Source organism: Hemitrygon akajei, chromosome 8 (genome assembly GCF_048418815.1).
Source record: "Hemitrygon akajei chromosome 8, sHemAka1.3, whole genome shotgun sequence".
Lineage (NCBI taxonomy): Eukaryota > Metazoa > Chordata > Chondrichthyes > Myliobatiformes > Dasyatidae > Hemitrygon > Hemitrygon akajei.
Genome location: NC_133131.1, coordinates 33,476,997 through 33,489,899, shown reverse-complemented (window position 1 = coordinate 33,489,899; position 12,903 = coordinate 33,476,997). Strand labels below are relative to the sequence as shown.

The window sequence follows — 12,903 nt, the reverse complement described above, 5'->3', positions numbered from 1 at the left end:
CTTTCCAGGGAACAAACACCACTTGTGATAACTCCACAATGTAATTCAATCCTTAGGTTATGAAGGAACTCAAATTTTCAGGGGTTAAAGGAGGAGGGGTGGCGTTAGTAGTCAGGGAAAATGTCGTGGCAGTACTTCATCAGGACTGACAGGAGAACTCGATTAGTGAGGGATTGTGAGTGGAACTGAGAAATAAGAAAGGTATGACCATTTAGATACCACCCAACAGTCCTAGGGATTTCAAGGAACAAATTTGTAAAGAGATCGCAGACAGATGAAAGAAACATAAGGTTTTTATAGAAGTTGATTTTCACTTTCCATGTATTGACTGGGAATACCACACTGTAAAAGGACTAGATGGGACAGAGTTTGAAAAAAAATCATCCAAATGTGGCAAGAATGATGGGACAGAGAGGGGAAAGGGAGGCATTTATATCAAATACAAAAGAGTGTTACAGGTACTAGGGTAGGCAGTGGACTAGAAGAGTCTCAGAAGAGAGGAAACTGTGTGGACTAGGTTAAGGCTGGGCCACTGTGCACTAAACAAAACATTGAAAATGATAGGGAAACACCAGGCAGGATTGTGTGAGGAATGTCAGGAAGAGGAGTCAGTAGAACATGTAATTCTGAGTTGCAGGAAGTATGGGATACAGAGAGAGATGATAAGAATCAAACTAAGGGAATTGGGGGTGCAGGCTCCTGTAAAGCCCCTCCCCACCCACCTGGCTAGCTTCCACTCCTTCCCCTCCCTCCCACACTTTATTATGAAAGGGGCTTCTTTCCCCTTCCTTTCCAGTCCCAAGGAAGGGCCCCGCTCCAAAATGTCCAGCTGCCTATTCCTTTCCTTGGATGCTGGAATTCATCTGGCTTATGTATGTATGTATGTATTTATTTATTTATAGGTACAGTGCAGAATAAACCCTACATTTCCTCAAGCTACACAACTGCAGCAAACCTCAGCATCCTCGATTTAACCCTAAGCTAATCATGACAATTGATAATGGCCAACTAATCTACCATGTATGTCTTTGGATTGCAGGAGGAAACCAAAACACCCAGGGAAAACTCACACGTTCGATGGGGGAGGACATACAGAGACTCCTCACAGATGGTGCCAGAATTGAACTCCGAACTCTGACACCCAAAGCTGTGATAGTGTTGCGTTAACTGCTACGCTACTGTGCGACCCCATTTTGTAGGCTTTAGTCTGGATTTTTAGCATCTGCAGGATTTCATGTTTAAGATTTTCTTGTAGGTTGTCCTTGTTGTGGGAAGGGATAGAGGTTGCAATAGCTTCCAAAATCCCCACTGAAAAGGATTACTCCAACGCAAGTATATATTTTATTTTTGTGGTCAGTGTTGAGCTAACAACGCTCACTTCTGATAACTGTTGCCTAGGTTCGTGTTTTTCCAATCCTAGGACCTGATTCCATAGGGATGGGTGCCTGGATTGTGATGGACATTCGCTTCCTGGGCCTCATGCTCATGTTTGGCCAAACTCTCTTTCTAAACACAGCAGTTGCCATGTGTATGATCAATCAGATGTAAGCAAACTTCCAACTTTGTTTAGCTCCTGGCCATATGGCAGTCAGTCTTCAGTTCATGAAATGTAAGTGGCAAGTAGTTATCATCTTGAAGTTAAAAGTTCAAAGTAAATTTTATTATCAAAGTACATATATGTTACCATGTATACCATGAGGTTCATATTCCTGTGGGCATTCTCAGCAAATCTATAGAATAGTAACTCCTAAGGCTCCTATACCTTCTACCCGATGGCATTAGTGAGAAAAGAGCGTGGCCTGGGTAGTGGGGATCGCTGACGATGGATGCTGCTTTCCTATGACAGTGTTTCATGTAGATGTGCTCAGTGGCTGGGAGGGCTTCACCTATGATGTTCTAGGTTGAATCCACTAACTTCTGTAGGATTTTCTGATCAAAGGCATTGGTGTTTCTATACCAGGCTGTGATGCAGCTAGTCAATACGCCCTTCACTACACATCTATAGATGTCATGCTGAATCTCTGCAGACTCCTAAGGAAGTAGAGGCATGCCACGCTTTCTTTGCAATTGCACGTACATGTTGGGACCAGGACAGATGCTCTGAAATAGTAACACCCAGGAATTTGAAGTTGCTAACCCTCTCCACCTCTGATCCTCTGATGATTACTGGCTCACGGACCTCTGGTTTCCCTCTCCTGAAGCCTACAATCAGTTCCTTGGTCTTGCTGACTACGTGTGAGAATGTGTTGTTATGGCACCACTCAGCCAAATTTTCAACCTCCCTCAAGAGGAAACCAGACTACCCAGGGGACTGTGCGTGCAAACTCCGCACAGTAGCAGTAATCAAGTTCCAGCAGCGGTCAGTACAGCTGAGAGGGAGCAGCAAAACTGCTGTGCCTTTCTCACTGCCAGGGAAGTTTTGCTGATGTTGTTGTGACGTGGCTTCAATGTTATTTGCAATTGATTTAAATGCTCCGCCCTGTTTTTAGGCAGACAGCCACCACCGGCAGCATCCCGGGAAGTGTTATCCAACCATTCACTGTGATCGGTATGCTAATTAACATTGATTTTGATTTGTTATTCTCACATATACTGAGATACAGTGAACGCTTGCCTTGCATGCAGTTTATACAGATCATGTCATTACACGGTGCACTGAGCTAGAATAAGGTAAAACAATAACAATGCAGAATAAAGTGTAAAAGCTGCTGAAGAAGTGCAGTGCAGGTAAATGATAAGGTGCAAGATCATTACAAGGTTGATTCTGAGGCCACGGGTCCATTTATCATAAAAGGTGTCCATTCAAGATTCTGATAACACTGGGATAGAAGCTGCCCTTAAACCTGGTGGTACATGCTCTTAGGCCTTTTCATCTTCTGCCCCATGTGCGAGGGGAAATGAGAATGCTTGTTAAAATAATCCTAAACTGATCTCACGACGTTCTGCTGAGCTGCCACTTGTCTTTCAGCGGTAAAACTCTTGGCTGTGAATCAGCAGCTCCTGGGCACAAAGCTTTGAATGGATAATCTAGGCTGTAACTTCACTGTAAAGCTGAGCAACTACTGCCCTCTCTGAGGTGGCAACTTTCTGATGTGATGTTAAGTGGACACCAGTATAAGCACCCCTCCGCACACACCTGAGAGATACAAAACCACATGGGACTACATTGAAGAAGATCAAGGAAGTTCTTTGCAATGTCCAGGCCAATATTTATTGCACAACCAATATCTCTGAATTATAACTGGCTATTGTCATATTGATATTTGTGAGAGTGTTTTGCACAAACTGTTCCCCGTCAGAGGTACTACTACCAGGAACCACACATCATAGTAAAGGGGCAGAAGCTACTGGCAGTCGACAGCTTTACTTATCTGGGCAGTACTCTATCACGAGCGGTGAACATAGATGCAGAGATCAGCAACAGAATTGCCAAAGCCAGTGCCGCCTTTGGGAGACTCCGTGAGAATGTATGGGAGCGGAGAGGACTCAGCCTTACCACCAAGCTGAGGGTCTACCGAGCAGTGGTTCTCACCACCCTCCTCTATGCCAGCGAGACCTGGACTGTCTACAGCAGACACGCTAAACAACTCAACCACTTCCACTTGAGCTGCCTCCGCAGACTTCTCCACGTACGATGGCAGGACAAAGTCCCAAACACGGAGGTCCTGGAGTGGGCTAGCACCCACAGCGTCTACACCCTCCTACAGAAAGCCCAAGCCAGATGGGCTGGCCATGTCGTCAGGATGTCTGACAGTCGACTACCAAAACAGCTGCTGTATGGAGAGCTGAGCCAGGGCAAGCGCTCAGTTGGAGGGCAGAAGAAAAGTTTCAAAGACTGCCTCAAAGTGTCCCTCAAAGACCTCAACATCAATCCCAGTAGCTGGGAATCACTTGCTCTGGACCGCCCAACCTGGTGGAGCAGGACCACTAAAGGAGCGTATGCAGCAGAAATCAGACGCACCACAGAGGCTCAGAGGAAACACGCCGCGCGCAAGGCTCGAGCTACCTCCACTTCCACTGCAGCACCTACCCTCATGTGTCCCACATGTGGGCGAGCTTTCAGGGCCTGGATTGGCCTCACCAGTCACCTCCGGACCCACAGTCACAAACCCTCCACCTGACAGAAGTCGTGGTCGTCTTCAACTCTGAAGGACGAACAACAACATGCACAAACTGATGGCCTCATTTTGAGCATAATAACAGATGCGGTATATAAACGCAAGCTTCTTCCTCAAGGACCAGCATCTTCCTCTTAAAAAGCATTTACAGGCGTTTGATTTTATTTCCAATCCTGAAAGCCCAAGGATGCTCAAAGAGAATTAGACAGAGAAAACAAATTTATGTGCTGACGAAGTAGAAAACAGGAACAAAACATGAAAAATGCAAGAGAGAGCAGGAAAAGCCTCCAGTCTCTGAAGTGTAACTGTCTTGCCTAGAACATCTTTGACATCAGTTCTTAATTATCTGATGCTTATTTTAAATTAGAGCCTGCAAAATAACCAGTTTCTTCCTCATACCTGGATCTGATTATGATGATGTCCCTCTTGGGACAGAGGAACAAGCTGACAACAAACATTGACTGCTCCGTTGTATTACCAGCCAATTACAACAGTCCCTAAGGTGAATCTGTTTGATGAAGACAAGAGTTACTAAATTTCAATGAAAATAGAAGCATTCAGAAAGTAATATGTTTTCTATAAATTTAACCAAATGGATGTGAGCTTTGTTTTCACTTAATTCTCTGCGGTCACCCAAAAAAATTATTATTTTACTTAGAACTGTGCAGATGACGCATCAAAGGGACAGGTCTATGCGAGTGTTCTAGTCACAAATTTACCTCAACCCACCTTATCTTAGTTTACTTGATCATCTGGTTACTTTTTCTCTTAAGATTATCTGCCTTCCCATTAAATAGATCTATGCTTTTGTTCCTCAACTGTAAATGCAGCATATATTTGGTGAAGATGTGTCTGAATTTATTAAGGTTTACCACATACACAGGCCCCCCAAATGTTAGTCATCCCCACAAGTGCAAACATTTCCATCTATTGCTTATAATGTTATAAATTTTGACCCAGACTGATCAGTTTTCTGACACAAACATGAGTAAATCTGCAGATGCTGGAAATCCAAGCAACACATACAAAGTGCTGGAGGAACTCATACAGTGGAAGTTTTTTATTGCTCAGTCTTATTGTGTATATTTTCTCAATTTAAAGATAAAGAAGTTAAGAACAACATTTGGTTCATGTGGGCACTGGTGCATCTCAGGGATGTGAACTTAGCCCACAGCTCTGCTCTCTCTACACCCATTACTGTATGGCTAGGCACAGTTCAAATGGCATCTATGAATTTGCTGATGATACAACTATTGCTGGCAGAATTTCAGATGGTGATGAAAGGGCACACAGGAGCAAGATATATCAGCTAATCGAGTGGTATCACTGCAACAACCTTGCACTTGATCTCAGTAAGACCAAATAACTAATTATGGACTTCAGATGAGGGAACACACACCAGACCTCATGGAGGGATCAGAAGTGGAAAGAGTGAGCAATTTCCTGGATGTCAATATCTCTGAACCCAAAATACTGATGTAGTTACAAAGAAGGCACAACAACATCTATATTTCATTAGGAGTTTGAAGACATTTTGCTATGTCACCAAAAACACGCAGAAATTTCTACAGATGTACCATAGAGAACGTACTGCCTGGCCACATCACTGTCTGGTATGGGGGTGAGGGGAGGGGTCGCTACTGCACAGGATGGAAATAAGCTGCAGAGAGTTGTAAATTCTCAATAGTATCCAAGGCATCTTCAAGGAGAAATGCCTCAAAATGCCAGTGTCCATCATTAAGGACCCAGGACATGCCTTACTCTCGTCGCTACCGTCAGGAAGGAGGTACAAAAGCTTGAAAACACACACTCAACAATTCAGGAACAGCTTCTTCTCCACTGCCATCTGATTTTTGAATGAAACTTGAACCCATGTACACTACCTCACTACTTTTTTTTTCTATTTTTACACTATTTATTTTACTGAACTATTTTACTCTCTCTCTCTCTTTTGTAATTCACAAATTTTTCCCTGTTATGATGTATTACATTGTACTGCTGCCATAAAGACAACAAATTTCACAACATATGCCAGTGATATTCAACCTGATTCCATTTCATTCCAATTGAGGATAACCAAGGACACCGAAGTGAATCTTTACCATTTCACTGTGCCTCACTCTGAAGCCAGGACCTGAGAAACAGCATGAAAACAGGAGACCTGAGGCTTTGCTTGCATTAATTAATCTGGTAAAAGTTGGAACTATCTTCCCCATTAATATCATATATCAAGAAAAAAAACACTTCCCAAATGAAGGAAGTGTCACGAATCAATACAAACATTTTTATAAAGAACAAGGTGACTTATTCTCCCTTTGAGACAATTCACAAAAAAAAATCCAGCAATAAATTTTCTGCTTGACTTGGGATTGTACACCTGCTCTGTAATTTTTGAGGAAGGATACTGAAGAATGATCAGATTTGAACATCCATTACAGGCTGAAGATGATAACGCTGAGCATAGTGTAACTCGGATCATTAAGTGGAATGAATCAATGTGAATTTATCAGGAACCTATTAAGGTTTGTCATTCAGTGGTAAATTGTGATATGCATTTTGGCTCCTATCCATTGGAAAACAATTGTGTAAAGGTTCATAGCTATTACGGTGTTAACAGCCACTGACAAAACATGCTCACAGTTGGAGCAGGGACAGAAATATGCAACAAATTTCAATGAAGCCATCTTTACAAAAATCTCTTATATATATTTCTTACAGAGGCATTGATAGGAGAAGTGATTCTAAATTAGGGGTTTCCCAAACTCTTTTATGCCATGGACCAACACTATTATGCGAGGAATCCATGGACCCCAAGTTGGAAATCCCTGTTCTAAATGGACTGGGCCTTCTACTGAAAGCCCTGGCCTCATTGCTCCTCATCCTTCCCTCCTGAAGCTGCTCGTCCTGCCCTGTGCACTTGCTGCTCATTCTGCCTGCCAATTGCTCTTCAGATGCAATGACCAGTGAAGCAACCAGCATTTGTTTATGGAGCAAATTTTACAATCAATCCAAGTTTCTCCAGAAATCAAAACAGAAAACTGACGGAAACCTCAGGTCAGGCATCACCTATGAGGATAGCAAAAGAGTTAATGTTTATCAGTTCTGAAAGATCTTCAGTTTAAAATGCCAACTCCCATTTCTCTTTGCAGATGCTGCCTGAGGTGTTTAGTATTTCAACATTTTATTTTCAGCACCTGCCTTTATTAGCTTTCTGATAAACCCCTTCGCCTCCATTATTCCCTGTATTACAAGGCAACTTTAAAATTGAGCTTAAAATATCAAGTTCTAGTTGAAATGATTCAGCAGTGAGTAAAACTCTATTAGCAACAAGCCAATAAGTAATTGATGATACTTTACAAAGTACTGTAGTCGCATCTTTTTTGCTGAACTTTTGCAAGAGGTTGGCTAACACATGGAGCTGGCTGCATTACTGAGTTCCAATTTAGCAGAGATGGAGGCAAATCAGCACGTAAATTATGAGCAGTCCTTTTGTAGCATAATCCCAGAAGTGCTCATTTTGTACGTGGAAGTATACTTTCAATTGGCAGTTGCTATCATTCAGCCTGCACGTGTGCACATGCATTAATGACATATTGGAGATAGTGACTGCTTTAGTGCTGCAAGGCCAACACGTGAAGCTTAGACTCATTTAGAAGATTTCAAAAATTTGAATATTTAAAAAAAGAGAATATTAGAAGAGGTTTAAATATAGCAGGTAAATAGCAATGCATTAAATTAATTCACAAGATTGGGTAAGTCAAGACATGTTTTAAAGTCTTAATTTGCTAACGCTTATAGTGAAAACTGACTTTAGTTGTTTAATGAAAAAGAGGAGAAAATAATTAAGGACTCACAAAACAAATTACAATTGGAAGCACCTCTGATGTACCAATTACACTGCATGTTAACTGATATTCATTTCACTTTAAATTAGCTCATGGGGTACTTACTTAACAGTTTTAATTGGTATTGGTAGCTTTTTCTTGTCCTATTCCAGCAATAGAATTTTAGTTATTCTTGGTTGCTCACCTCTAAAACATAGCCTGGAGATATTGTGAAGGAAGCTGTGACAGTTATTGTGCTATTCTAAACACGCACAGGCACATACTTACAGCGTCAGTGTTAGATTTGTATTATATACTGATAACTTTATTGTGAGAAAGTGAAAACAATCTACTGAAAAGTCAAAAAATAATTCTTGAATGACTAGACTTCTTTGGTCTGGGCTAACCTTCAGACTACCTGTTGAATTTTTCTTGGCCAAATTCATTTTAATTATGTCACCACATTTTAATTATGTCAACAGTCACCACTGTAATTTAGTCTGCATCAAGAATTTCCCTCCCATTGTTGGGAAGGGATCACAGATACCGAAGTGCTCATTTGGGTGCTGGCATAGGGATCCCTTTGAGTGAAACGATAACAATATAATAAATTTAGACTGGAAGCTCACTGCTGCAGGGAATGTGCCAGATTTTAAAAATCCATTCCACGTTGACTTTAAAAGTCCAAATATAGAGGAACCACAAGCAATATTTGAATGAAACGCAAATGAATGCTCCAGGCAATGTAGAAGAAAGTGATACAGAGCCAGTTCCATCAGGTATTTAAAGCTACAGAGTATGTCAAAAATTCAATGCTTCCACTAGGTTAAGAGAAGTAACCATCGTAATTTGAATCATTGCAGTATTCATGCATGATATTTAGCACCTAACTTTCCTTTGCTGTGTGGGATAATGTTCATCACTTCCCTGAAATGTGCAGGAGGTACCACAATTTCTTCACTCACGGCCTAAGGCTACAATGGAGAGACTTGTATATATTGGATCTGTGCCTTTTAACACTCCTAAGCAAAAAAACTTACTGACAGTTAATAGGATTTCAGAAACTTTTTTTAATAAAGGAAGAAATATTTTAGAACCAAAGCCATGACATCTCCCAAGGTCAAAAAATGATGAGCTTATCTTTATGATCAGCAAATCTAGAATGCTGGATAAGTGAATATTTACCAGAAATACAGAAAAAAGGTAATATCTCCTGCTAATTGATCAGAATAAAATTCAGTTCTTGATGCTCAGAGGAAACTTCTAGTTACTCAAGTTCAAGGTCTGAAGGTATACTGGCTATGAAACAAGTTGTCACCTCATGTTTACCTCTCAATTTTCCATGCTTTCCCAGGAGCACCATGGCAACAAACGGTGCAGGTGCGGAAAGAAGAATCTGTTCTCCCTAGTTCCAAGACCCCATTTCCAATTTATTAATCCCATTGCTGCAACTCTTCCTCAGATTTAGCCTAGAGACAGTAACCTTATTAGTGATACAGGTTTCAGATACGAACATACAAAACAAAGATGACATTTGTAATAGGTACGGATGATGCAGAGATAATTATTGCTGGCTTGGGAGACAGAAACCATATGTCTTAACTATGAGACCCTGGGTCTAAGTGAAATGGATATCTCAAGAAAAACTGTTTACAAGTCATCAAGCACGTGTATTGGTAGGGTTGATAATTTTGCATTATATGCTGTAGATATGGTTTTCTTGAAGAAGACACTACCATTTTCCAGGGAAACATGGACAGGGAGATAATCCCTAAATGTAAGAGACAAGGCTGACTTATAACTGAGAGAAATAAGTTCACTCTCCTCAGGTAGAAATGCTAATTGGTTAATTCAGTGTTCAGCTTTGTTCTTTAATTCACTTCCAATTGGCTTTAGCTTTAAATGTCAGTTTGGAAAGTTGGATTTGTTAAGATTGCTTCAAAATGAGGGGAGTCCCCAGAATGTTGGCGCTGAGGTCCATAGTTGAGACAATCTGGGGGAAAAAAAAATTTTGTCCCGTCTCTGAATTTCCTTCAAGAGCGTTCATCCTAGCTTGAAAATGGCAGATTTAACCTCATATGTTGTTTTAACAGTTACATAACCACAACTGATTGCTTTAAAATTTTGCATGCAACTATTTGCATTTTGCAGCATTATGCCCTCTCAGTCAAATGTAAATAAATGAAAGTGCAGCCACCAATTTATCATCAGAGTGATAGAACTGAAGCTACATAAAGCGATGACATCATTCCTAGATGAGTGGAGATAATTGGGTAATTCCACTGTCAATCAAATCTGAAACTGCTTTGCTAAATGAGAGTGAGATCGGTTTTGTTTCATATATGATTCACGTGCAACTATCTTCTACTCTCTGCAGTTTTCCTGGCAAAATGCTTCTGATTTTTATCAGGGGAATTTGCTGTGGTTTCTATCATCCACTCCTTAAAGTGAGTTTTGTGAGTAAATAGATTTTGATTGCTATTAGTGACATGCCTACATTCATACCCTCCTCTGCTTCCAGTTCATTGTCTGACACAACGTTGTCAATAGATGTTTTGTATGGTTAATGCCTACCTGAGGGGACATCCCATGACATGGATACAGAATGGCTGTATGATTCTCAGGTGGACCCTGATCCAGGCAAAAATCTTTTGCTTTGTTGTTACGAACCTAAGAAGTTAACAAAATAATTGAAACAGAAGAAAACTTGAAACTCTGTAAGTGGTATGTGCACAAAAACCTGCAGCAAAGACTATTACACATTTAAAGCTCTCTCATTTTGTAATTAAAACTATCTGCAGATGTTGTTAGTAAACCTAGTAAAGCTCATTCAAAGCACACTGAGCAAACTGCAGATCATCACCATAAACTTTCAACACATTTGCTTAATGTCGGTAGCTATAGTGGTGACTTTTGGATTGATTACCCACCTAGCAACTAAAATTTAAAGGGATGATCACACTTCAAAGTAAATAGCAATATCCATGACTTAATGTTCTCCAATTCTAATAAAGATTCACACTGATTGTGAATCTTTGTCATCATTTGTTATAAAACCAGGAATGGGGAAGAGGGAAAGGAAAAGAAGCTTGGTGACAAGCTACAGAGTGGTATGAAAGCAACATGTAATAACATCAGGATTCATGTCACAACTCCTCTTTGTCCACACAAATACCTTCAAGAAGTGGGCATTCCAGTGAATCATTTAACCCAGGGATGGCCAACGTATGGCGCATGCGCCAAAAGAGGCGCATTGGATGATTAGAAGTGGCGCATTGCACCCCAGTGATAATAATAAAAAAGTAAGCCTACTCATGCAAAAAGTACTAACCAAAAACCGATTTGTGGAAAAAAATCTATAACAGGAATTCAAGTAGCTTAGAGCTAGAAATGGGTTTTACTGAGAATAAATCTAAAACTTAGCAATTATTTTTAGTGATTTTATTATTTCGTGCACATCTCCTGGCGAATGTTACCTTCTTTCACATTAATCTGTTTTAAATTAAACAAAAATGTTCAATGAGTCAAACTAGGAAAGAAGGGCTTCTGTTCTGCAGACGTTCCATAACTGTTCAATACACGTTTGATACTTGTTTGATCCTGAGGTGCCAGGTGTCTGCACCAGCGATGCATTGCAGTCTTTTGCCAGTCAGTTTACAATTGACATTCGTGCGCTACGGAGTTGTGCTTTGTTTGTCCTTTGTGAACATTTTCGAAACGTTTGTACTTTTTCGAAAATTAAGCCTTGTTTTTACATTCAGTTACCCATCACAGTGCAAAAGAAAATGAGCAAAAGAAAAGCAGAAAGTGATAGTAAGCATGAATTCAATGAACAATGGGGAAAATGAGTTCTTATTTATAGTGGGTCCGGCAGGAAAACTGTTGTATATTGTTTGTGAAAACACTTTCTCACATAATAGAAGACATGATCTTAATAGACACTATAAAACACAACATCAGACTGAAATAGAAGGAAAACTGAAGCTAGTGCTTGGGTCTGAGTTATGGAAAGAATATGTGATTAAGAAAAAGGAAGAAATCAAAAGAAGACAAAATATATTTGTTAGAAGTCTCATTAAGGTAAGTAATGTTTATCTTGTTTTTATATTAAATCAATATATCATGTAGAAATGCTACACATGTCTATGCTAACATATTTTAACAAGAATTGAATGGGGGTACAAGAGTTCTATGGCGCATCTGAACTCGTGCATGAAAAAAATTGACGCAAGGAATGTAAAAGGTTGGCCACCCCTGATTTAACCCAAACATCTCATTCAGAATTCACCATCATAATGAAAATCACTTTGAAATACTTCTACACCAGTGTCTTATTAATTTGCTGTGAATTTTTAAATGACCCTTCCTCAGGTTTTGGGATGCAATGTGAAGGGTGAATCTTACCTCCCATTGCCTGAAACCTTGATCTGTATAATCTGCTCTGAGTGGGTAAGTGAGGCAACAGTGTAAACGCACATACAAAACTTTGATTTAAAGCAAAACAAAGTATTTTTAAATCAGTTATTACCTCTCCATATGCCACTGTGTTATTGTACCTCCTCATCTCCGGGTACACATTGTCCAGGTACCACTGGAAATTCTTACATTTCAAATGTTTTCTCAAAGCGACTCTTTCAGAGATATCACCAATGTCAATCCCTGGATTCTAGAAGATAAAGAAACTTTATACATTGCATTTATTCACTTTGTTTATTCTGCATTTCGTATTTCCCAAAAAATGTACCAAAGAACCAAGTTGAAATATTGATAAATCTGCAACACCCTGATTGGTGAATGCAGAATGAATGATGCATACAAGAGTGACATATCAGTACCATTTGGGATTCCACAATAAACCATTTGATATGAGTCTATTGAAGAAATATCTGTCACTGTGCTTTAGGACAATTCAGTTATGTGACAACTACTGTGCAAGTATCATGGGAGGTGGTTTATAAACT

General features: G+C 40.1%; 1 protein-coding gene across 2 annotated transcripts in view; it reads right to left on the bottom strand.

The window, feature by feature from the left end:
- Nucleotides 1-12,903, bottom strand: part of galnt17 (polypeptide N-acetylgalactosaminyltransferase 17) — a 462,724-nt gene that overhangs the window by 23,643 nt on the left and 426,178 nt on the right. For both annotated transcript variants that reach the window (XM_073053568.1, XM_073053567.1), the window contains exons 9-10: nucleotides 12,471-12,608; nucleotides 10,517-10,612 (exon numbers count right to left, since the gene is read on the bottom strand). In XM_073053568.1, the coding sequence (XP_072909669.1) occupies nucleotides 10,517-10,612; nucleotides 12,471-12,608 (234 nt within the window). The remainder of the gene's footprint in view (nucleotides 1-10,516; nucleotides 10,613-12,470; nucleotides 12,609-12,903) is intronic.